This window comes from Pelodiscus sinensis, chromosome 1 (assembly GCF_052426305.1).
Source record: "Pelodiscus sinensis isolate ZL-2025 chromosome 1, ASM5242630v1, whole genome shotgun sequence".
Lineage (NCBI taxonomy): Eukaryota > Metazoa > Chordata > Testudines > Trionychidae > Pelodiscus > Pelodiscus sinensis.
Genome location: NC_143052.1, coordinates 151,482,407 through 151,508,797, shown reverse-complemented (window position 1 = coordinate 151,508,797; position 26,391 = coordinate 151,482,407). Strand labels below are relative to the sequence as shown.

The 26,391-nt window shown below is 45.0% G+C and overlaps 1 protein-coding gene across 2 annotated transcripts in view; it reads left to right on the top strand.

Annotated features, from left to right (window-relative positions):
- Positions 1–3,450: 3,450 nt before the first annotated feature.
- Positions 3,451–26,391, top strand: part of GAP43 (growth associated protein 43) — an 85,127-nt gene continuing 62,186 nt past the window's right edge. Inside the window, exon 1 of one of the 2 annotated variants that reach the window (XM_075906409.2) lies at positions 3,451–3,598. In XM_075906409.2, the coding sequence (XP_075762524.2) occupies positions 3,581–3,598 (18 nt within the window). In that variant the 5' untranslated portion in view covers positions 3,451–3,580. Of the gene's footprint in view, positions 3,599–11,946; positions 12,281–26,391 lie in introns of those variants that run through there. The other variant, XM_006112240.5, reaches the window with a different exon arrangement.

Below are 26,391 nucleotides of genomic sequence, written 5' to 3'. Positions count from 1 at the left end.
TCCTAGTCTTAATTGAAAAGAAAAGAAATCTGGAAAAAGTGACAGTGCAAACCACAGTAGACTTCTTTCTGAGTCTGCAGACACCTGTAATAACAGAGATGTGAATTGTATCATGCATCTCGGTGGGTTGTTAATGCTGAAACATAACAACAACCTTTTACTTAGCAACATTAAGTATTTTCACTGACAATTATTTTAACAAAAATAACCAGCCAATATGCACAAACTCAGCTTGCCCCCCAAATCACCATAAGGAGTAAAACCTCTAGATTTACTCCTGGCAATTTCTATGATATGATTATATCCGATAAAGATTAAAATATGTGTCATGATGAAAACTGAATATGTGAGGAAAATGTAAAACCAGTTGAATTCAATATCAAAATCAGTAAGGGAGGTCATTGGATGTATTATATTATTCAAATTTTCTTATTTAATGCCTATTTTTTTCCATTTATTTGAAATTCCCACAGCATCCAACTGTTTTCTGTAGAACTTAGGTGCAGTTTGTCTCAAAGTATACAGATCCTTGAGTATAATTGTGATTGATAGATAGTGATAACATTCAAAATCCTGATTTTTTTTTTCCAGTTACTTACAACCTTCTTCAAAATTCCCTTTCTGGCAGGGATTTCCTTCGTGTTTTATCTGAGCCCAAAATCAAATTATCCTGGAAAGCTTAATTTAAAAAAAAATGGTTCAAACTATCTTTGAATTATTTGAATGTGGACAAAACATCTAGGTGTTCTGTTCCTAATGCATTTTAGGGGCTTTTTCTCCCCCTTTGGTGCTCAGATATTTGAATAACAGCCCATCCTTGAAACTTCAGACCTGGAATGTATTCAGCCCTTAATGAGAAACATAGTCTTTGCCTCATATGGTTTCAAAATGACCAAGCTTACCACCTAAATTATTATCCCCATTTCACAGAAAGGGGAAGAAGAAAAATTAAGTTGCGCAAGATCATAGAAGCAGTCAGGAATAGATCCCAAATTCAAATATAATAGCACTATTTGAAATGACATTGGAAAAGGGTAGAAGTGCTTTTGCAGCTCCCCACAGCACATTTATATAGCTGTTAAATAGCGGATAGTCTAAGATGTGCCCTGCCCTCAACACTGTAACAACCCTCTTTTGTCACCAGCACAGCACTATGTAGAGTTTTAAAGCTAATGGTGTAACTATCTTAGGGTATGTCTACACTACAGCGCTAATTCGAACTAACTTAGTTCGAATTAGTTAATTCGAACTAAGCTAATTCGAACTAACGCGTCTAGAACTAAAAACTAGTTCGAATTAGCGTTTTGCTAATTCGAACTAGCATGTCCACATTAAGTGGACCCTGAACAGGGCTTAAGGATGGCCGGAAGCAGTGCCGGCAGGGCATCAGAGGAGGACTTAGAGCGTGGAGATGCTGTCTCAGGCTAGCCAAGGGCTGTGCTTAAAGGGACCCGACCCCCACCCCGGACAGACAGTTCTCAGGGGTGCCCCGCTTGAAAACCAGTCCTGGCTTGGATTGCCCAGAGTACCCACACTGGGCACATCACACCACTCGGCCATCAGCCCGGCTGCACTTGCCGCAGGCTGCCATCTGGGGAGAGGGGGCAATTGGGGGGCTGCAGGAGAGCTTCCACCCCCAGCAGCCCGCAGAGCCAGCCCAGTCCTCCCCATCGGGGGCTCGTGCCCCATTCCTCCCTCACCTCCTTCCACTTACCCTTCCCTAGCCCCTCTTCTTGATGTACAAAATAAAGGACAATTGTGTTCAAAAATGGAATCTGTCTTTATTGAACAAAACTGGGGGAGACTGGGAAAAGGAGGTGGGAGAGGGGAAGAGAGAGGCTGGGAGAGGGGAGGACAACTAAAATGATCAGGTGTTGGGAACAGGTCCCATATGAAGAGAGGCTAAAGAGACTGGGACTTCTCAGCTTAGAAAAGAGGAGACGGAGGGGGGACAGGATAGAGGTCTCTAAAAGCAGGAGTTGGGTGGAGAGGGTGCATACAGAAAAGTTCTTCATTAGTTCCCATAAAGAAGGACTAGAGGACACCAAAGGAAAGGAATGGGTAGCAGGCTTCAAACTAGTAAGAGAAAGTTGTTCTTCACAAAGCAAAGAGTCAACCTGTGGAACTCCTTGCTGCAGGAGGCTGTGAAGGCTAGAACTAGAACCGAGTTTATAGGGAAGTGAGATCAAGTGATGGAGGTTGGGTCCATGGAGTGGTAGTAGCCAGGGGGTAGGAGTGGTGTCCCTGCCCAAAGTTTGTGGAAGGCTGGAGAGGGATGGCACGAGACAAATGGCTTGGTCACTGTCTTCGGTCCATCCCCTCCAGGGTCCCTAGGGTTGGCCGCTGTCGACAGACAGGCTACTGGGCTAGATGGACCTTTGGTCTGACCCAGGATGGCCATTGTAAGCTCAGGGCTCAGAGTCGGGGGTCTCAGTGGACCCCCTTGATTGTCTTGCACACCTGCTCCTGAGTGGCCAGGCTGGCAGCTCTCCTGCCCAAGCCGGCCACTTTCCTGTGCCTAGTGCGGAGATCGTGGACAAGGTCCACGATGTCTGCACTAGCCCAGGCGGGTGCCCGCCTCTTGCGGTCCTGGGCAAGCTCCCGGGAGCCATCAGCCTGGTCCCGGGAAGAGGGGGAGGGCTGGGGGGCATCGGGTGGGTGGCTCGATCCGTGCCAGGTGCAGGGTCTGCTGGCTGGATGCTGGCAGGCTTGCACCTGGCACGGGCACAGTAGCCAGCCCGTGCCCCTTTAAGGAGTCCGGGGCCGGGAGGGGGGCATAGAGTTTCCCTGGTGTTGGCCATAGTGGCCACCAGGGAAACCTGGGAAGCCTTAGCCTCCCACTAGTTCGAATTAAGGGTCTACACAGCCCTTAATTCGAACTAGCTAGTTCGAACTAGGCTTAATCCTCGTAAAATGAGGTTTACCTAGTTCGAACTAACCGCTCCGCTAGTTCGAATTAAATTCGAACTAGCGGAGCGCTAGTGTAGCGCCTATTAAAGTTAGTTCGAACTAACGTCCGTTAGTTCTAACTAACTTTGTAGTGTAGACATACCCTTAGAGAGACATATGTGCTTCCTTGAATGAATGGCTATTTTCACAAACTCTAAACAGTAGCCATATACTTCAACAAGAAAGGCCACCATACTACTCTAGTCAACACATGCTATTACAAACTACGCAACCTGTTCGGAGTGCTGTAAGAACCTGGTGCTCTGTAGAACTGAGACTTTTTTGGGCTTGGAATTGTCTTATCACAACTTCTTGTTTTCTCTGGTCACTTTTTAGCCTTTTCTCTCTAGATAGGAGGCTAATCTCATTTAAAGATTTTGGCCTTAGCTGGAACTGCTATTGAATAAAAAGGGCACTTCCTTCTTAGCTTTGTGTTATAGGTATCCCTGAGATGTATCTGATGATGACACAGATATCTTTTGTCTTTTTTCACAGAAAAAAATCAAACAAAATTCAAGGAAATTCTATGCAAAACCCAAGTAACTACCACCCTGAAAGCAGAATCAGGATCTGACAGCAGCTATAGCTCTGCCATTTTGCACATATTCACAATAATGGGATCTTTCATTGCATGACCACACAACATCAGGTAAGCAGATTATCAAATTCATCATTTTTCACTGAACAATACAATATAATATAATACAAAGATGGCACTTTTCTCACCAGTGCTTCCCTTTCATGAGAGTCAATGGATAGAGGATGGCAGGACAGGTGCACGCTGTGTATTTTGGTTTACAGAATCTGCTTTTTAAAATAAATGTCCATCTCTCCCACTCTGAGATGAACACACCACAGAAAACATAAAAAGGCCAAGACCTGACTGTACTTATTCTCTCTGCTGTAGGAGCTAAATACATAATCTCCTCCTCCTCCTCCTCCTCTCTCTCAAGCTCTGGAAGACTGTTCCCCCACCCAAACCTCTTTTGCTGAGCACCAGATTCCTCCTACCACCACCTGAGTAGGTAGAAAATTTCCTGTCCTCTCTGATACTGGGCCTCACTTATCTGCTGTATCCCACTGCCTTCTTCATACTTTTTCTCCCTCCATGACCACAGCTCATGCTATGCTTTTCCTCAACACCTAGACAGAGGGCAGTAGGCCTGAGGGCTGAAGGGCAGGAGGATGGGGGATGCTGGACTTGTTGAGAGCACAGATAGAAGGGTGATAGAAAAGTTCTTAGTAGGACTATAGCAGGGCTGGCATCTCACAAGTGTCTTGCTACAATGTATACATGAGAGATGTTAAATCTGTCACTTATGGCAGTTCTGGTTGGTACCCAAATACTATTGTGATGTGGGCTGTAAAGGAACCTGAATGGAATAGAAACTGCCCCAAGACTCACCCAGAAACCAATCCTGCTCCCCATTGTCTTCACAAAGACGTTGGAAACTAGCAAGTCTTCCAGGTATTAAACATTGTGGGATTAAGCACTATCCAGAGGGCAAATACTGATCAGCCAGAAACTTGATACAGATAAACCATAGATCAGGGTCTAAGCTAGCCCTTCTTCTGTAATTTTAGATGCATATATACTGTCCTGGTCACTTAAAATTCCATCTGTCTTGCAGGGTTATTTCTGATCACTATAGTGACATTCACTGAATAGCAGCGGGTTCATGAAAGAACATTGTAGGATCTCCAGGGCCATGTGCTGTCATGCCCCTATAAATACAAGGGCATGGTCATGTTGGTGAGAGGAAAGAGGGGGAAGGGCAGGTTTATGGTTCCCAGGAAACCTTTACTATGAATTTTCAGATTGAATACAATGTTCATAGGCCAAATCAAGAACCATTCATGTTTCAAGGGATTTCAGTCCCTTTCTTCACATCCCATACAGTTCTGTGTCAGGGCTGGATTGAAAGCGAGAATGAGCCTACTTTCTGCTTCCTATTGTGATTCAATCAAGAAAAAACAAAAGAAATTGCATAAGCTGTTAGCTGTATCAAGTCCAAGCCCAGGCCATTGGCCATCTTCAGATCTGAGCCTGGACCTTGGCCTGAGCAACTCTTCGTGAACTGGATAGTTCATCCCACCCTTTATTTGATTCTCCACCACTGTGCCCAAATCTGAAGGACCCTGGGTATTCTAAAACTATGACAGGAAGTTTGAGGATTTGGGGGAGTGGGAGGGGCAGAGTTTCCCCTTTTTCCAAGAAGAAATCCCAACTATCAGTAAAGTTAATGGAAAATACATGCAATCGCTTTCAAGCTCTCTCCACAGGCTCTGCAGTGCTGAATGCTCTGGAAGGGACCTCACAAGGTAGAAACCAGAAGGGAGCACCATCTACTGAAAGGCATGGGATGCGTAGTCCTAGGGATGGGGGTTCCACGGCCACCACCCCCAAAAGGAAACGACGGGTGGTGGTGGTCGGGGACTCCCTCCTAAGAGGGACTGAGCCATCCCTCTGCCGTCCGGACCTGGAATCTCGAGAGGTGTGCTGCTTACCGGGAGCTCGCATTCGGGATGTCACTGAGAGGCTTAGCAAGCTGATCAAACCTTCGGATCGCTACCCCTTCCTGCTTCTCCATGTAGGAACGAATGATACGGCCAAGAATGACCTTGAGCGGGTTGCTGCGGATTATGTAGCACTGGGAAGAAGGATCCAAGACTTTGGAGCGCAAGTGGTGTTCTCGTCCATCCTCCCTGTTGAAGGGAAAGGACTGGGCAGGGATCGTCGAATTGAGGACGTAAATGCGTGGTTGCGCAGGTGGTGTCGCAGAGAGGGCTTTGGTTTCTTCGACCATGGGACTCTGTTTCGGGCGGAAGGATTGTTAGGAAGAGATGGGATCCACCTAACCAAGAGAGGAAGGAGCATCTTCGCGGGCAGGCTTGCGAACCTAGTGAGGAGGGCTTTAAACTAGGTTCGTCGGGGGACGGTGACCAAAACCGATGTTTTCAGAGAAGTATCCACAATGACTCCAAGATCCCTCTCTTGAGTAGTTATAGCTAAATTAGGCCCCATTATATTGTATATATAGTTGCGATTATTTTTTCCAATGTGCATTACTTTGTATTTATCAACATTAAATTTCAAAGAAACAGGCATGGCCAGTTAATAGGTTTCTCAAAGTGGTTTTGTGGACCACTTTGAGATATACTGGTTTATTGAAAGATGGGATTTAAAGCCATTTAGGGTTTGTCTCCCAGTGCATGTAACTTCTGGCTGCTGTGTAGACAAACCCAGCTATAAACTGGTGCAAAACCTTACAAGGACACTTTTTATGTCTTTTGTTTCCAGTATAAACCAGGATTATTTTAGTTTATTTTAAATGAATCAGGAATAAATTAAATCTAAACGGCAATAAGTCACTCTTCCATTGAAATGAAGTGGTTTACATTACACAGGATTTGCACTGGTTTAACTAAATTGGTTTTATAGTTCCCAACTATACTCAGTACTATACTGAGGGCATCTCACCACTACCTGCCCTTAGCATGAGGCAGACTTTTCTGTGCTTCCTGTGGGTGAGCTCCCTGAATCTACCAGTCTCTGCCATAAAGTACAGGCAGTCCCCGGGTTACGTACAAGATAGGGACTATAGGTTTGTTCTTAAGTTGAATTTGTATGTAAGTCGGAACTGGCTCCAGATTCAGCCGCTGCTGCTGAAACTGACCAGGGGCTGACTACAGGAAGCTGGAGGCAGAATTGCTGTGCCCTCAGCTTCCTGGAATCAGCCACTGATCAGTTTCAACAGCGGCTGAATCTCGAGCCTGGGACAGAACAGCTGGGCTGCCCGGTAGGTCCCTGCAGGACCAACCCGGCAGCACCCCAGCTGCTCTACCCCAGGGTCCACAACAAAAGCCTGGTCTGCTGGGGGCCACCAGCTGCGCCCCCCCCCCCCAGCAGACCAGGGACACGGGGAGCAAAGCCGCAGCGGCGGCAGAGTCCCGCGCCTCCCCGGCTTTGCCAGAGCAAAGCCTCAGAGGCGCGGGACCCCTCCGCCTCCCCGGCTTTGCTCCAGGTGTCCCTGGTCTGCTGAAGACGGTCCCCAGCAGACCAGGGGCACCCGGAGCAGCTTTTCTCGCCCCGGAGTTCGAGGTGGCGGGACCGCTGCGCTCTGGGCGGTCCCGCTGCCTGCGAGCTCCGGGGCGAGAAAGCCCCGTTCGTAAGTGCGGATCCGACATAAGTCGGATCCGCGTAACTCGGGGACTGCCTGTATCTGCACGTCTCATGCTTTCTGTATAAACTTAAAAAACAACAAATGGTCTGGTAGCACTTTATAGACTAACAAAAAATGTAGACTACATGTAGACTATTTATTTGGCCCACTTCTTCAGATGACAGGAGTTTTGAGTTTAGGATGTGCAGACCCAAAATAAATAGGGGAGAAGGGAGAGTTTATCCTTTACAGACCAACTAAAGCTTGCTTTCTGTATAGTTGGTAATAGGCACGCATCAACCTCCAAGCTTGTGATCCACTGGATGCTCAGGGCATGTCTACATTGGCGAGTTATTTAGAAATAACTCTTCTTAGTGTGGATGCTCACCTTGTTATTTCAAAATATCAAGCCTGTTCTTTCGAAATAATAACCCCTGCTTGTGAAGATGAATAAGCTTATTTCAAAATAGTTATTTTGGGAGTTAATACTTTGAAATAAGCTTATTTCAAAATAATCTGGTAGGGTATACATAGCCTCAGAGAATTACCAGGTCAGCTTTTCCCAAAGGAACAGTATACACTAGCTTATAAGATTCTGCTTAGGACCAGCACTATGGTAACATCACAGCACTAAGGTATATTTATATTGAACCCAGGAACAAGTAAGAATATTGGAAACAAATGGTTACATATGAGACAAAATCAAATAACATGCCTTCTAGAGAGTAAACTTAACAGGTTAACTTCCTGTCTAAAGAAATTTTGTCTCACTCAAAGTTCTCTTCAGCATTTTCATCTCAAGTTGGCTGAGATCTGGCTTTCATTAATATGAATGTACTATATGTTTACTGCCTCGGAACAGGGTGCAAGGGTATTTTATTTTCTTTCTAGAAATATCCCCAAAGTGAATTACCTTTACTCAGAGACAGCACAAGCCCCTGTGGCTTTTTTTTTCCTGCGTGCTCCTTTCCTATTGATTTCACATCACTTTGTTCACATTTGACTTGGTATATAAATAGGCATCTATTGTGTTAACGTACAGTACTTAATTTACATCCTGATGCAGAAAGACAGAAACATCTCCTATCCCTAGTCTGGTGCATCTAGTCTACAGCATGTCACTTTCTTTTAGTGACCTGCTTTTAACTTTATATATTTAGGAGCATAACTTTCTGGTACAGATGCACAGATACCCCATACATAGCACCCTTACATACATTTCAGAATGATTGTTATGGTCAGCGTGTCATTGGCTTTCATTTGGGACCTGTTTTGCCTCTGCCTCCCCTGCCACCCCCACTGTGGAGATGGTTTCGAGTGGTGAACTGGTTTTTAAGCCGGGTCCCTCCAGTACCTGCTCTTGCTTTGTCCCCTACCCCGCCCCATTGGTTGCCTCTGATATAGAAGCGGCAGTGGAAAGGGGGACATGTGAGTAGTCGACTTGATTAGTAGTTGACTAATCAACTACTTTCTTACATCCCTAAGCTGCACCACACTGCCCATTGTCTGAACATGTTTGTAGTTAGGAAAATGTTTTGAACTCATGAGAAGTGCCTTCACTCGGGTTGTTGATGGGCTGGGAGATGTCTTGGGTGGGGAGACTGTCTTCACCATCATGACGAGTTCCTGGCTCTCAGGCGTCGGCTCTGACTTGTCTCCTCCTTCTCTGACCCCTCCGACACCCTGCTCTCCTGCAGGCTGATACCAGGTGTGTCTTGTCTGGACTCGATGACCATGCAGGGGGAGCTGTTCCCCCCCCACACACACACACCAAGTGTGGCATCCAGCTGGTCATAATAGCAGCTGGTGTGTGGTGTTATCACACAACGTCTGCTCTCCTTCTTCGTTTTCTGATATGACTGCCTGTGCTCCTTAATTTTTACCCTGCACTGCTGGGCATCCCTGGAATAGCCTTTCACTGCTAGACAGGTTGCAATCCTGCCATAGGTGTCGGCATTCTGCTTGCTGATCCTGAGCTTGTGCAGTAGGGCTTCATCTCCCCAAACCTTGATGAGGTTCAAGATTTCCTGGGTGCTCCAGGCTGGTGCTCTTCTGCACCCCTGGGAAGTGGAGGCCAATGAAGCAGAAGCGCTCACAGCTGTCAGAGTGTCCAACAGAACGTTGGAACTCATCTCCTCATTTGTCGTGATGTGCTGCTCACTTGCAATGCTGGCCATGTGGGACAGGCCATTTTACTGTTCCCAGGGCTTTTTTGAGCTCAGCAAGAGAGCAGTAGAGATGGAAGTTGTGGCCAGAATGGTCAGAAGGGACAGCTGCAGGAGGCCTCCTGGAGGCCAATAGTACTGAATTTCCAGCAACACTGTACCTATACTAGTGTTACTTCGACTATGCAAGGTCGGGAATAGCTTTACTCCTGGTGAAAAACAGGTGTACAGAAATTGACATCAGAGACTTCTAAGGGCAGTACAACAGGATTGGTAGTGTGGATGCGTCACTTAGAAATTCAACTGTATGGGGCGATTTAAAGTCCTACTGTAGACCAGGCCTCAGAGTATCATGTGAAAACCACCAATATATCATCGCTGGGGTCTGAACCTGGGCCCTTAAAAGCATGGAGCTTTTCCACCTGAATTAAAGGAGTAATTCTAGTAGGTATTAGATGCAATAGTCATGTACTTTCTGGACCACTTAGAGGTGAACATGTGACACACACTAAAGAAAGAGTTAGGTATCACATTGAATAATTCTTCTCTGTCTTTGGGCCTTGTGTTTTTGTCATGCTCTTCCATCCCCTTACCTGTCATTTGGTCAAACTTCACAGATTTAGCTTTTTTAATTTTTCTTCATCACTCACCCCAACCTACCAGTCCCTCCCCCCAATTTTTGTTCCTCTTTGTAAACTCGCTTCATTTTATCAGAAAAGATTGATAAAGTGTATGGCCAGAAAGGACCATTAGATCATCTAGGCTGACATTTGGTACCGCAGAGGCCTTAAATTTAATCCAGTCACTCCTCTAGAGAGCCTAGAAACTTTGGTTCCTATGTGCCTAAAGATGATAATGTTCAGATGTGCCTAAGAGACTTAGAATCCAAGTCCTTTTGACTTTCAATGAGACCAGATTTTTAAAGTCATTTAAACCCCCAAGAGGAATTAGGCACCTAAACACTTTTAAAGTAGGGTTCCTACTCTCAAGTAGGAATAAGAGATCCTCCAGAAAAGGCTTTATTTTCCGGAGAATCACGTCTAGACTGGCGCTTTTCTCCGGCTTATCTCCAAGCCGGAAAAAAGCGGCAGCCATGTTAATGCAAATACCGCAGGGGATATTTAAATCCCCCGCGGACTTGCCTATTCCAAAGTGCTACATTAGCATCCCTTTTCCGGAAGGGATGCCAGTGTAGACACAGCCTTGGTCTATATGTATTGTTCCTCTGTGTCAGGTAGTATTTGCAACTCTTTTCAGTAAAGTATTGTCTGTGAATTTCATTATGATGCTATATGTCCAGAACACAAATCAAACCTAACACTGCTCCAGTTGTACCATGCGAGGAAGTTCCCCTAAATGACATACACTGACATAGACAGATAGGCTTTCAAACAAAATCTTTCTATTTACTTTCCTTTTTCCAATAAAGCCCTACTGGGAACTACAGTGATGTCATAGCAACTGAAATGACTATGAGGGAATGTGCTCTGAGGATATTCCAGTAACCACATCTTACATATATTTAAAAAGCAAAGGCCTTAATAATTTTGGGGGCTACGTTCTGCTTTTAAAATGGTTTACAACAAATCCGAATCGGAACAGTATAGTAGCTCAGAAGCAGACTTCAGTGATGTTACTGCCTGATTTACACTGGTGTAACAGAGATTGGAGTTTGTCTCTTAGTAAATAAGAGGGTTAATCCAAATTTTGTTAGTAAGATTATATCTATCTTTTCTTTTCTAGCGTGTTCATCACTGTCATATTTTGGCAGAATTCCATACATTGCCTAGATTATCTTTTCTATATTATCAGACATTGTCAGTTTGCTATAAATTCAGAGAAAGCACAATGTTATAACATCTGATAGGTTTATATTTGGGTGCATTTGTGTGTATATTATTGTTTGTGAATTTGTGATTGTGCCTGTGTCCTTATTGGGAAGTTGTATAGACATTAATTAAAAAAAACAATCAATGTGATTCTATAGAAATGATTTTAAAAATCAATAGAGAAAGACAATAGAGAACACCATCCTTTCTATAGGTGGCTTCTAAAACCGTCCTCTCTAAGTATATGACAGGAATTTAATTTTCTATTTAGTTCCACAGAAACCTACAGAAAAGTTATGTTCCATTACAGTTCATAGGACCTTTCCATTTGGGGCATGTATGCAGGTATAGGTGCATATCTGCTCATATGTGGAAGTGCCTATCTTTTTTAGAGTGTGCATGTGAGGGGGAGGGGAGACGATCCACAGACATTTGAACATATATTGTTATTCTCCAGGTACCACAGCTCCCACCTACAGCTTGTCATCCGTGCAGGAAATGCTGTGGAAATAACTCCACTAGCTTTCTTAACACACAAATCCTTCCTTGGCTGGGGCCCTGTGCTCTCTGCTTAACTACTCCCGTGTGAATGGGAAAAGAGTGTCAGAAAAATGTAAGCCCTCATCCACTCCCCTTTCCCAAGCCCCCGCAGACACACCTCACCCCACCCCCTCAGCAATCTGTAATGTTCCCTTTCCTGCTTGTCTCAGTACAGTGGGAAAGTCGTTGGGTAATTGGGTCCAGATTGGAGATGTTTAAATATTCATGAGTCTGGCAGGGGACTGGGAGGGGGTGGCTGCCTGGATTGTAGTGGGGGGTGGGGTGGGGAGGTGACTAGTCATTGAGAGCTAGTGAACAATTCTGGGAAAGATACAGAGAGAGAGGAAGGCAGGGAGGGGGAGAGAAAGAGAGAGACAGCCAGAGTGTGCATGTGTGATGAGCAATAGCTGTGGACCTTACAGTTGCAGCTAACTGCCCTGGTGTGTGTGTGTGTGTGTGTATATGTGTGTGTATGTGTGTGTGTGAGTGAGAGAGAAAGGGAGGGAGGGAGTGGAGAGGGTGGGGGGGAGAGATAAGAGAGAGAGGAGGAAAAAGAAGAGAGGAGAAGGAAGGAAGAAGAAGGAAGGAAGGGGACAATACAATCATGCTGTGCTGTATGAGAAGAACAAAACAGGTAGATCTGAAAATTTTATATTTCTTTCTGTGGAGAGATTCTCAGGCTGTTGGGGGGTGTGTGTGTGTGTATAAGGGGCGGGGGGAGGAATTTTTAACTGCTTCTAAGCAGATGTCTTCTTCGCAATTCTTTAGCATCTTGCAACTGAAGGTTCTTTTCACACCCTTCCTGATGCCTGTTTGTCTTTCTGCAGCTGGTGATGTGGGGAGAGGGTGGCCTATCTTCATGTTTGGGGAAAAACAAGGATCCCCCTCCCTTTTTTTAAACTGTGGGCAGATGCATTGCATAGGGTTTTCTGTCTCTGATTCTGAGGGTGTGGATGTGGAAGGGGGAGGAGGGAAATGTGATGAGAGGTGGTTCTACCTCAAAGATGGGGGAAGCAATTCTTCATTTTATGCCAAAATAAATAAATATAAAAAGATTCTTGGTGAACCCTGATCCATGATCAGGATGCTGGCTCTCTATTGCTCTTTGCTCTGACAGATGAAAGCTGTTATCTGGGCATGTGCTTTGAGATGGCAAGGGGGACAGATGCATTTTTTTCTTTTCAGTGTGGTTAAAATAGTGTGAGCAAAAATACAATTGGTAATTTCTTTCTTTGCTTTTCTTTGTTTTAATAATATCAAGTGCAATTAATTAATAGCAAAACTAATTGGCCATGAAGTCAGCAGAAAAAAACCCAGCCCTCTTTACAATCCCTTTCATAGTACGACCAGTTAGACAACTGTGCACCAGCTGGTAAAGAGACAGAGGACCACGCCTCTATTAGCTCTGAGCTCCGATGGGATGCGAGAGACAGTATGAACCTGTTGGAAACCAGTTTGTTCTCTCTACTGGTACCTCCTAGCATTCCTTGTAGAGGGTCGCAAGAATGGCTAGGATACGGCTAATTTTTAACTATAAAAAATGACAAGCCCAAAATAATAATGAATTAGAAAAGCTAGTTAGCTCATTTCCCCCTCAGCCATGCCCTTTCCATTTCAAACTGTTCACTTGAAAGCCAAAATCTCTCAGTTACCTTGGTTTAACTCCTTTGACTTCAGATTTGTACCTTGGTGCATTTAAAAGGTATTATGAGAACTTTATTTATATGGATAATATCAAAGGGGTGGGATTCCGGCTTTAAGGGCAAATCTCATCTCAGTCGTGTAACTACAGAGCCGCAAGTGGACCTGCATTCTAGGTGCCTTACAGTGTATATTACTGCAATATTCTTTAGTGACAGCCCAACCCACAGCTGGAAGCTGTAGAGATTTGGACAATTACTTTAGAATACTGTAGTATTTAATTAAAATCAAAGTAAAGGTGCATTTGTGCACCTCGTGGGTGTTCCCAAGCCCAGGATTCATATTGTAGAATAATAGGATGGGGCAGGTGAATGGGATAGAAAGAGACCCAGCATTTTATATTTTTCCCTATGCAAGTTTCAGATGCTCTACAATTAATGATACAGTTATTAAAACCTGGAAAAGGATGGGATAGTGAACACATTGCAATCAGCCAGCAGAGCACATTTAGTTGGCCAATGTGGGATGAAAAGAGAGGAGAAGGAAGGCAGAATGACAGAGCAGTGGGTGGAGAAGCACAGCAAATTTTAAAATATAATAGCAGTCTGGTTGGTTGGTTGTTTTTTTTTTTTTTTTTTTTTTGAGGCAATAGGCTGGAAAGACCCACACAGGGTATTTTTCACCATACTTTAATAGGCTGGGCTTTTAACACACATTGTTTAATAGCCAGTTCTACCCATTCTTTTAATCTATATATATCATTCCTGACCATTTTATTATTGCTACATCATATTTATAAATGATCATATACAGATTCCTAGATCAGTTACCTACCCAGACACACCCCTTCATTCCCCTCCCTGCCTTCACACATACATCCAGCCTCAGCACAACTGCACACATTCACTCAGCCAGACACACCCATTCATACGCCTACACCCATACATGCATTCATATATATTCACACACAAAGATTGCTACATTGACTATGAAAAACTTCAGAGAGCAGAAGTGATGATACACTGCAAGAAGCTTTAATTTGGAGCTAAAAAAACCCCAAGCCTCTGGGTTTTAAGCCTGCTTTTTTCTCTCCCACCTCAACCTTTCACAAATGGAAAGGCATCAGATCAGTTCTTCATAAGGAAACAAGAGTTTCCTTCCCAAATAAAGATAGCTTTCCTCTCTCAGGGCATTTTTCTGGGAAAGCTCCCATCACCCTGCCTTTCTGATTGTAAAAGAGCAATGTGCTGAAATTACAAATACACATTCAGAGAAATTTCTTTAAATATATAAAAAATTACAGGAGTAAGTGTGTATATGTACATACACACCGGTAGAGAAAGTGTGTGCACATGTACATATATATTTGTGGCTGGAAATGGCAGCATAAAGCACTAAGTAGCTGACTGGCTGCACCTGCAAATGAGAAATCTTAATGTGTAAATTCTTTCATCTGCACCAAATGATTGCACCTGTGAATTTATACCCACAACATGTTTGAGCTAAACTGATGCAAAATGAGAGGCTGGGCTGAAGAACCTTGCAGTATGCCTTAAAGTTTATTTAATACTATTTGGAAACATACCGTGCTATTTGCTGGAGCTCTTGTTAGCATAGCATGCATAGATAGATCAATAGAAGAGCATTCCATATACCTACATTAGAATGAATAGCTATTACCAGGGCAAGTGTTCACTACTAGATTGCAAGAGTGATTCAATGATAACTCAGAAGCCGGTTTCTCACTTGTGGGTGAAATGATTTTCATTCATTGCCAGACATGTTTTATAGCTTTCCCTCCAGTACAGTCCTCCATTCCTCACACTTGTGCCTGAGGGAGACTGCAAAGGTTTGAACTCTGCCACACCCATGAAATGAAAGGCAGAAGGAGGAGGGGGAGGAGGAGGAGAAGGAGGAGGCAGAGAGTCTGCATTTCTTTCCTCTTCCACATGAGCAGCATGAATAAACAGGATTGTATCTATAAAGATGCAGTTTAATACAACTGGAGAGGAAGCAAGCATTAGGGAACTGTTTCAGCAATTGTAGCCAACCAGCATGGTTGTCTGTCATGCTGGGAACCAGAGAGGTGAAGTGGGAGAGGGGAAAAGACAGAGAGAGAGGAATGAACATCAACCTGAGATTTTATGGCTTCAGGATATTAAAATGTCTCAGACCTCATTTAGAATAACTTAATTATGCCGCATGATGCAGATGCTGCAAAACTTGAAAGACACGTTTGTACCTTTAAATGCCAGCACAGAAAGAGAGAAGCATTTTTCCTGCTTAAAAGGGCTTTTCAGGCAGGCTGCCAGTTGATGTAACTTGTAGAGCTGCTGGCTGTAACGAAGAGATGCCGATTTATACTAGCTAAAGGTCTGGCTCTTGTTTCTTTTGGTAACTGATTTCTGCATGTGAGATTATTAGTTGCTTAAAGTTCTCCCAGCTCTGATTTTCCTTCCTTGGATAATGTCTGTGGCTGTTGGGGATTTCTTTTAAAATGAAAGTCTCTGCAGAAATACCCATCCCACTCTTCCCTACCTCATCCTATGCTGCCTTCAGTGGGCTCTTTACTCTTAGATAAATTGATTTCTCCTAAATCATGTAATATAAGCACTCTGGATGGCACGTGTGAGCTTCCTTGGGGAATTAATTGCAGGCAGTTATTTTCCCAAGGGGAAAATACACTCATAATGCTTAGTGGGAGAGATACCAATCTAACTGCCAATCTAAGTTTCCTGTCACCACTGACAAGTGCATGGAGGCCATAATAGAGGAAAGAACATTTAGCCAGCCCACAACCGGATGAAAAAGACCTCCTATTAGCACCTGCAAACTATATTCATAGATGGCTATAAGAGCCCTGTCGCCTGACGTTGAGAGGATGTGTATAGCCTGAAGACTCCTAGTGTCTCATTGAGAGGGTGTATACAACCGAGGGCTTTCTGTCTCATGCTGAGAGGGTTGGAATAATTTGAGAGCCTTAAAACCTGATGGTCGCATCTGTCCCATGCGGAGGCAGGCTCTGTAACCACAGGGCTCCACTATCTCCTATGATGAGGTGTGACTTAACCGAGGGCAACACTTGTGTCGCCCTGATAAGCTGTCATGTGTGCGGTTACACCTGGATGGCTGCCTGTCTCATGCTGACAGCATGTTTTCAACCAAATGCGGGTCTGCAGAACATGCTGTATAAAACTTGGGGCTTCCATGCTGACATGGCGGTTTTAGCTGAGCTGTGCTAAAGGAGGCATGTTAAATTCCATCTTATGAGAATAACCTCAGGGCTGCTCTAAGTGCATCCTGCCAATGGATTCATTGGGCCATTCCCGGACCTGGAAATAGCATGGTTGAAATGACTCCATAGTTTAGTTTGACTGACTTTCTTTTGGCCATGCCACTACATCACACATTCCCCCTATAGAGAGGGGATTCCCAGCTGGCCACAGCTGCAACCTATAGGCTCTGGCTGTCCCAGCCTGGAATGGTGTGTTTAACCTGCAGGCTGGGACATTCTGAGGTTGTATGTAACCTGAAGGCTCTGCCAACCCAGGCTGACCGAGTGTCTTATCTAAGGGCTGAGTGGGTTTCAAGCTGAGGCCCTGCAGAGCCTGAGGACGCTGCCTTCCCCATGCTGAAATGGTGTGTAAACTGATGGTTACACTGGACCCAAACTTAAAGGCTGTGTCTACACTGGGCCACTTATTCCGGAAAATCAGCCACTTTTCCGGAATAAGCTGCGAGCTGTCTACACTAGCCCTTGAATTTCCGGAAAAGCAACGATGCTCTACTGTACAAAATCAGCTGCTATTCCGGAAAAACTATTCTGCTCCCGCTCGGGCATAAGTCCTTATTCCGGAACACTGTTCTGGAAAAGGGCCAGTGTAGACAGCCCAGTAGTCTTTTCCGGAAAAAAGCCCCGATTGCGAAAATGGCGACCGGGGCTCTTTTCCGGAAAAGCGCGTCTACATTGGCCACAGACGCTTTTCCGGAAAAGGGCTTTTCCGGAAAAGCAGCCTGCCAATGTAGATGCTCGTTTTCCGGAAAAACTGAAAACGGAATAGTATTCCGTTTTAAGCAGTTCCGGAAATTCATGCCAGTGTAGACGTAGCCAAAGGGTGCATGTAACCTTAGGCTTCAGCCTGCTTCATGCTGGCTGGGTGTGCATAACTTGAGCAACAGTCGTGCTTTCTTCCCCATTGTATCCCTCTTTAACTCTGTCACTGTCCCCTCAGCCCAGTGACTTCCTGCACCTTATGAACCTCATGCTTCTCTCAAATCCCTCCAGGCTTTATCTGCACCTTACCTGGATTTCAGAATGGATAATGGATCTGGTCACAGGCCCAAGCTGCTGCTGCCTCTGTGCTGCCACCATCTCTGTGTTAGAGCTTGTTTATTCCGTGCTCTGTGCTCAGGGATACCTGGGAATGTGTTGCCTGGTTCTTCCCTTTTCAGTGAGATTATGTATCCTCCTTGGGGGATTTGGCAGACAGTGCACACTCTGGCACTTCCGAGCAGTGAAGTCCCAGGGTGCATATTCTAATGTAGCTGCTGTGGCCCATGACTCAGCACAGGATAGTGTCACAATAAGGAAGGCCTGTGGAGGGTGCTGTGTCATCTCTGTTGGTATGGAGTGGGGTTTTACTGTGAAGAAGGGTTGGGAAACTGTGGAGTATTATGGGATCAAATTTAAAGAAACCCAACATTTAATCCCCTTCAACTACGGTCCGAACTCCAATCCTGCACATTCATTTCATATGTTACCGCAGGAGTCCTCCTGAGAACCCTGAGAGAGCCTATATGCTCTCAGAACTCCTGCAGGCCTGTGCTCATCACTGTAGAGCTTAGTGCTTAATGCCCAGAAATGAGCATCAGTAGAAATGGGCTCGAGTCTCAGTTCTGCCAGTATCCTGCTGTTTGACTTGAGCCGAAGTCAGGTATTTTGCATCTCAGTATCTGTCTCTGAGAGAGTCCTTCCTGTGGCTCGCCCCAGCTGTGGTGTTGCGACTAGTTTAGTTAACATTTGTAAAATATTTTGAGACCCTTAAAATGGAAGGTGCTATAAATAGCCAAAGGATTTTACTCTCCATTCTAGATCATTTGTGGAACCTTAAGGTGTTTCTCACCTGTTTGGGTTGCCTTACACAACCCATCTCTTGTCCTCCTACTTCAAGGTTTATTGGACTTGCTCTTAGTATGGCCCACACCTTAACAGAGCATTGGCATCATGGAGATTTCCCTTCCATTTGCTGTCACACCAGCCACTTCCCTTCCCATCTGTGGTCATGCTTCAGACATGTAGCAACCTACAGTGATTGCTTGCATGGAAAAACAACATTAAGAAAATGTTGCATTTTTAGCTTCCTTTAGTGCACCAAGGATTTAGTCCTTTCTGAATGAAGTTAAATCACACTGTCTCCTTCTGTTCTTCATTTCATCTCATCTTTCCATCTTCTCTGTCCCTTGCTCTCCCCCTGCTCCCTTGCATATGCATCCCAGATGCTTAGTCCTCCTCCCCCTACTTGTGCACATACTTCCCTGTCATGTGGTCCTTTTTTTTGCATATGCCTACTTTTTCTCTGTTCTGCTTTCCCTCTCCAGTGTTTGCATGGACATTCCTCACCTAAGGACAGCTGTGGTCACTGAGAGCAATGTCCATTTCCTCTCATCCTCCCTCCACTTTATGTCAGCAGCCCAAGTTTATCTCTACTTTATCTCCAGTTGCTTTTACAGGCCTCAAGGCATCTCTTTGCTTGGGTGTCTATGGAAGCAATTGGAAACTGTCACCTCTCATGGGGGGAGGGGGGGAGCAGGCAAAGTGCCATGCTTTAGGGCATGTCTACAGTGGGGAGTTATTTTGAAATAACAAGGTGAGCGTCCACCCTACCAAGTCTGTTATTTTGAAATAATAACTCCTGCTTGTGAAGAGGAATAAGTTTTTTTGAAATAGTTATTTTGGCAGTTATTTCAAAATAACCTGCTAGTGTAGACACAGCTGAAGTGAATTGCACCTCCACATCCATGTATTCTGGCTGCTAGGCAGGGTGATAGCCTCTCCCACCCCACAGTTGTTTCTCCTAATGATAGAGGGGTTGTAACTGCAATTTCCTCCCCTCCTCCCACCCCAGCAGCCATCTCTGAATTTGGAAGGGACAATATCTGACTTCAAGCTCTTACTAACATTATCCCTGTGCTGGGGATGGAGAGTGGAAGTGAGGACAAATACTCTGAAGCAGTCCTAAAGCAGGCCAGGGTATGTGGTGTAGAGCAATAACTAACCCCCTGCTCCTTTTCCTGCTAAATCTGTTGTGGCCACCTCCACTACTCATCTCATTGTGGTAGTTGCAGACAGCTCTCCTCCTCTGAGGCCAACAAGAGAGTAGTTCTCTTGAGTCTGTACTCTCCCTAGGGTTCATTGGGCTAGATTCCTCGAAAGGCAAGCAAGGAGATCTTTATCTCCTTTCAAATTATAACCAATAAATGTCAGCCTCATTCATTACTCATCTTCTTTTGAATTTCCTTGAATTAATTCCAGTGATAATCGTTGTACATCTCTATTTATAGAAAGCGGGCTCAACTCATAATATTGAACCATTCTTTCTGAAGGAACTGCCTTTCTCTAGAGGCGCAAATCTGATAATTAATAGGGTCTGAGTCAACCCCACCCCACTCTGAATACCCCTTGAGTTTGGGAGGTTCATGGAGCCAGATCCAAACTCTGCAGCTGGCTTTATTCCTACTTCTCCGTAACAGGTTTAAACCAAAAGTCTAGGACCACAATCCTCTGTACCTGGTAGTTTGAGCCTGCAATAGTAATCAGTTATACTTGAATGTATTTAATTTTTTATTCAAATAATTGATAAGGCTCTTATCAATAAGCATTTTTCTCTCACTCTGTCTGATGAAATGCTCCAGGCATTTTACAAATGTTCAATGCTGTAAACAGTGGGGAGACACTCTGTCTATTGCCCTGCACAATCTGCTGTCATTTACACCAGGGCAAACTGAGTGCAGCTGGGCACAAAACGTTACCATTCTGATTTGACAACCTCAAATTAGACTCAGGATCTCTGGTCTTCTCACATGCTCTTCCATTCCCCCAACTTCCTCTTAGGAGTAAATTATTTTTGAATGGTGCTTTTATGTCACTTTCCTTTTTTATTTTATTGCTGGAAAGTAGGGTCTAAAGAAATGAGCTTTGCATTTTGCTCTGGAGGTAGTGAGATTTGGTGATCATTGTGATCCCTTGCAGAAGTGAGTTCCGCAGGTGTGGAGAAAGCTCTGTCTCATTCATTCATTAGTTTCAGTGATGAGACTGACTAGTCCTTGATGAACAGGTCTCTCATCAGAGACCATATTCACAGACTGAGAATTGCTGACATAGGTAGCTCAGGCCAGTCCTGGGCTGGGCTTTGAACAGCTGTACCATAACATTGAACATGCCTTTGTATTCAATAGGGAGAAAATGCAGAGTGGAGCACTGGAATGAAATGCGCTTGGAAACTTGTTTTGCTTAGTAAATGGCTCTCTGCATCCTGAACCAACTAGAGTTTTTCCAGAGTCAGTGGTTCCTTCCTCTTCCATTGCACTGCAATGGTCAAGTCATAGGTCACAAATGCATGGGACACAGTAGCCAAGTTGGAATCTGTTGGGATGGGTCAATCTCTTGGACAGCCAAAGGTGGAAGAGGACATTTTGAACTACTTTGTGTATCCATTGGCAGTGGGGGAATCCAGAAGAACCCATACCATCTTGAGACTCTTAGAACAGATGTCCCCATCACAGGACTATGTTTCATTGAGGCAAATCCTTTGAAGGCATCATAACAAACTTATTATAAGATGTAAATGAAGCAGCCAGTCCAACCTGAACCATAGGGTCTGATAAAAGGTCATTCCTTTCTGGATACTGGGCAACCAGATTAATAACTGGAAGAATGTAACCCCCAATTAACTGAAAGAACAGGAAAGGAAGAGTAACTAGGAAAAACAATCTGTCCCACTGCCCCCAGAACAAATAACAGATGAAAAGTTAAAGATTATCCAGAGGGAATAAACAGAACATGCATTGTACCCAAAAGACAGCAAAGGTTCTTTTTGGATAAATAAGCAGGAAATTTCATGTTGTGTGTTAGAATTAGATAAAGGGCAACCCCCCCTCAAAAAAAAAAAACCCTCCCAATTTCTGTGCCACTGGATCAGATTTTGCAGATAAGGAGAAAAAAAATAAAACTTGTAAATTAGCAACAGTTGAGCCCAAAATAATTCAAGGAAATTTGGATCAGAGAATCCCACTCTTCAGGAAGAGTAGACATATTCTCTACACACGTGGTTCTGTAAAACTGGGTGGGGTATCACAAAGAGAATGCATTTCTTATGGGATTTCTTCTACTTTATACTGAGGGGGCTTAGCTAGAAATTTGTCAGCAGAGCCTGTAATAGGGTAACTCAGGGCTTCTTATCTGGTCAGAACCTGGAAGTGCAGAGGCCATGCAAAAACAAGACAAACCTTTTGAAAGGTCTGCCTTCACCACTACCCCCATTCAGATTTTTATTTTAATAATAACTCCCTAAATGTGCCTGGTGCTTTACAGAACAAATACAGAAGTTGAACTCTTTGAAGGGTCTTAAGAGAGTCTAAACTGCATGCGAATTGGGCTCCTAAATCCCTTATGCACCTTTGAAAATCTTAGGAGAGTAACTGCCAGTAAAGTCTTAAAATCCAGTGATGCATCCCTTGAAATCTGTAAAAGTTTGGCCATTATCTTTAGCGGGGGCAGAATCCTGTTTAGCTTAACTTACAATATTTCTGTCATGGAGGGACTCATGCGGGCCATCCATCATTGGCTGAATTTCATCCTTGATGAGTTGTTGTCTTGATTCAGTATATTTTTGGTTCCAAAAACTGTGAAATTTCAGTTCTCCATAGTTAACCTTCTTCTAGTGCCCAAAGTCTTGCAAATAGACATGCTGAGGCAGATAAGATACCTGGAACTGCACACTGAGATTTTCTTGTGATCATCATGGTGATGGATTATTATATGGGATTTAATAGTTCGGGGGCTTCTGGTTGTTAGATGTGACAGTCCTTCAGAAATTCCCATTGGAGTTTTGTGTGTCTCTCAGAATTGACCTGAAATTCTTTTTCCTTTTTGCTCAGTATATCTCACCTTGTACCGCCGTAGTTTCTGGGAGCCTTAAACTAAACCTATTAAGATACCATTTGAAAGTAAAGAAGCAGTTCCTTCACTGGATACATGTTCATGTGGCTGGGTGTGTCCTCTCTCGTGCCAATTCCCGTGTAAAACCTAGAGAGTCGTTTCTTCCTCGGTAATTCCAAAATCCTGGTTTAGATTAGGACCTTTATTGAACATCTTAGGTCGGATTGTCAGTGCTGCTTATAGTCAAGGCTGATTAACTCTTTCTGTTATAAGATCCTGCATTCAAATGCTTGTAAGTTTGCCATACTTCAAGTATTGGAGCAGAAAATGTCCATGCAAGGGTAGCTTTGAGGGGAAGGAGACATGGACAAGCTAGGGGAACAGCCTCATGGGAAAAGAATGGAGAAAACTAAGAGCAGGTGGGTCAGGGACAACAGATGACAGTTTGGGGAGGGAAAAGGGTAGAAATAAGAACATACACAAAAGAAGCCAGGTAGCAGGGTCAAAGGAAAACACTCTGGGCACATCTATGCAGCAGGGCAAAACTCAAGATATGAATTTCAGCTATGTCAAATTGCATAGTTGAAGTCAAAATACCTTAACTCGGCTTTTGGCGCTGTCTACACAGCAGGAAGTCAAAGGAAGATCACTCTTCCTTCGACTTCCCTTACTCCTTGTAAAATGAAAGTTACCGGGAGTCAGAGTGAGAAGTCCTCCAGCTTGACATTATTTTGAAATAATGGCATGCTGTTTGGACACGCTCTTTGTTATTTCAGAATAACGTCCAGTATTCTGAAATAATGCTGCTGTGTAGACATAGCCTCTGTGTGTATAGTCTTTTCCAAAGCCTGGATTTCAACCCCAGTATTCTTGAGTCACGGCTTTCTTTTTCTGCCTCCAGGGAGCTGCAAAACTCACTGACAGAGTGCATGCTTCATGCCTCTCTCATGGTAGTGCCATACAGAGGATAATAGCCTACTTCTGCTACCAGATCAGGCTACCCTGCTGATGAGCCATCGAGAGTCAATGTGGTTCCATTCAAGGGAATTTCTGCTTAGCCTGGGTTTCTACTATTTATTTATTTACTGTGGGGGAAATTACACACAAGTGTGTTAAGGATGTACTGCCCTCTGGGAATGAGTCAGAGTTGTGTGGCAGAGGAGACTGCTGCCTGTGGGAACCCCACCTCATTTGTCACAATTGAAAGGAGGACCTCATTGCTAATGCAGTTGAACATAGCCCTGGAGAGCTGGATTCTATGCCTGCTTCTGCCACAGAGTCTATTTGTAACTCTAGGTCAAGTATTTAACCTAATTTCGATAGGTGGCTGTTAATTGTATGTTCCTCATTTTCTGGGCACCCAGCTTTTCCAGGGTGGTGTTTGCACAAGGGGTCCGCATTGAGGTTGACTGGAGTCCCTGAATCCTGGTATTTCTAGCTTTGAAGTGCTTGACTTGGGACTGTTATACCCATTGCCCATGTTAGTGAGTGTCAGTCTCCACTAGTCAGGCTTCCTGCCCCGGTCCCTGTCTGTCCCATTCCCAGTCTCCTTGCTGGCATATTGAGTTCTCCCCCTACTCCAAGCTCCTTATCCCCAGTACTCTTGCCAGTCCAGTCCAAGATCTCTTCTCCAATGCTTCATCAGCCTCTTTATCTCTCTTCCATGCCCCCTGGTCTCCAGTCACCATCCACACCCATGTTTCCCATCTCAATGGCTTCCAGCCCCAGTCTCTCTCCACGGGCTTCTCATTCCATCTCACTGTCCTTGCCTTCCCCAGCTCCTTGTCCCAGTCTGTTTGTCCAGCCAGTCACAATTCTCCTTCCATCCTTCAGCTCCGTGTCTCCCCTGCCTGCACCTTCTTCCCCCCTCCCTCTTGGCTCTCAGTTCCCTGTCCTCTCTTGGCCCTGCCATTCCCTGTTTTGCCCGTCAGATCCTTCCCTAGTCGGAGTTTCCTTCTGACCCCATGGCTAATTCTCTTCCTGGGCCATTTCCATCTCCAGCTCTCAGATCTTTGCTCCCCCAGTCTCAGCCTTTCGCCAACCTCCAGTCCCAGTCTTCACCTCCCAGGCTCCTTGTCCCAATCTATAGGCCCTGCGATGCCCTAGGTATGGCTTTTCACCCCTATGCATTTAAATCAGATGGCTTTCTGCTCCATGCTACTTGGCTGCCAGCAAGAGGCATGCATCACTGAGACAACAGAACAGATGGGCCCCTGCTCTCGGTTCTAGTGCCTGGTCCTACCCTGGCCTGGAGCAGCTGGGAGCAGTCGTTAAACAGTCACTTGGAACCCCACACCCATCCTGGTAGCTCTGGCTTGGTGCATGCCCTGTCACTTGGTGCATGAGCAGTTTGGTTACATGTAGGAGTCGTGTAGGAAGGGAGCTGCATGCTCACTTGCTCTGTCAGGGAGGGCACATGGGCGCACTGGTCAATACTAGGAGCTGGGAGATTTTCCAACATGCTCACTGATGGCTGAATCTTTGAAGATTTTAGCTGGGGGTAAGGAAGTCTTGGCTGAGTATGTGTGGAGTATTGTTTTGCAAAGGCTCATAAGTTGGCCTGATTTGGGTAGTTTGTCATAGGGAAGGCAAAAGGCACATTTCTTGATACCAAGGCCATGTGCCTGCTATATTGCAAGTACCACCTCCAAAGCAGGGGGGCATTTGAATTTTCTAAATAAAAGGTCACCAAAGTTTTGTTCACATTATAAAATAATATTTTTCCCTAGCCTTGTGCTCAAAAATATATGAACTGATTTGGCTGAAATTATCCAGGAAAATTTCGCAGAGCCCTGGCATGGAAACCTATGGCAAAACTTTCACTACTTCAACTGAAATTGGCCAAGTTTCATAATGAATTAAGCCTGAGAACTCTCCCTTGGGGCAGGTCCCTAGTATTAGCCTCCTTTCAGATGGGGAAACTGAGGCATGAAACGACGTGGAATTACGTTGTAAGGTCACTCTTTCTGTCTCCTCCATAAGAGTTGTCTGAGTGTCTTAGAAGAATAAAAATGGAAATGACAATAACAGTATGTTTCTGTCTTTCAAGACGATAGAAGAAATAGCTTGATTAGTGTGAAGGCTGTTTCTGTTTGTTTTTTATTTGTCTGCCTGTTTCTGTTTGTTTTTATTTGTCTGCCTGTTTCTATTTGTGTGTGCTGCTGCGTGGGTGGCATTTGTGTGTGACGAGCTTACTGGAGGGCTCTGTTGGAGAAATAAGAGAGTGGAGAGGTCTCTGGCCATTCGTGCTGTAAGGCAGGGGTGGGCAAGATCCAGCTCATGAGCTGTATCCGGTCCACAGGCCACCCGATACGGCCCACGGGGCACTTGATCTGGCCCACAGGCTGCCCTGCTGGGACCTTCTGCTGGCATAGAGCAGCCACACACTGCTTTAAGTGAATGGCAGCGCCCTGTGGCTCTCTGTCCCAAGCACCAGGGACAGGGGGAGACACTGGCCAATGGGAGCAGAGAGATTTTGCTAGGGGCAGGGGTAGCGCTCAGATCCTCCCCCTCCCTCCAGCACCTAGAGTAGAGAGCCATAGGGAGCAGCCAACCATTTTCAACAACCTGGGGTTGTGGTAGGCAGGGAGCCTGCCTTGGGGTTCTGCAGGGCTGCTGGCCAGGAGCCACCTAGGTAAGCGCCTCCTGTCCAGACCCAGCCTTTAGCACCCCCAACTCCTCCCTCCCCACAACTCCCTATCCCAGGCCACCCCCTCCAGCCCCAGGTCACCATCCAAATGCTGTACTCTCCCTTCCCCTTCATCCCCAGGTCACAATTCCTTCCCAGACCCTGAAACTCCTCCTATACCACTCTCTCAGACCAGAATCCTCTCCTGCACCCATACCCGCCTCCTGGACTCTGCACCCCAAGCACTTGTCTCAGTTCACAACCCCCTCTTTCACCCAAACTCCTCCTCAGACCCCACAACCTTTCCTGCACTCCAGTC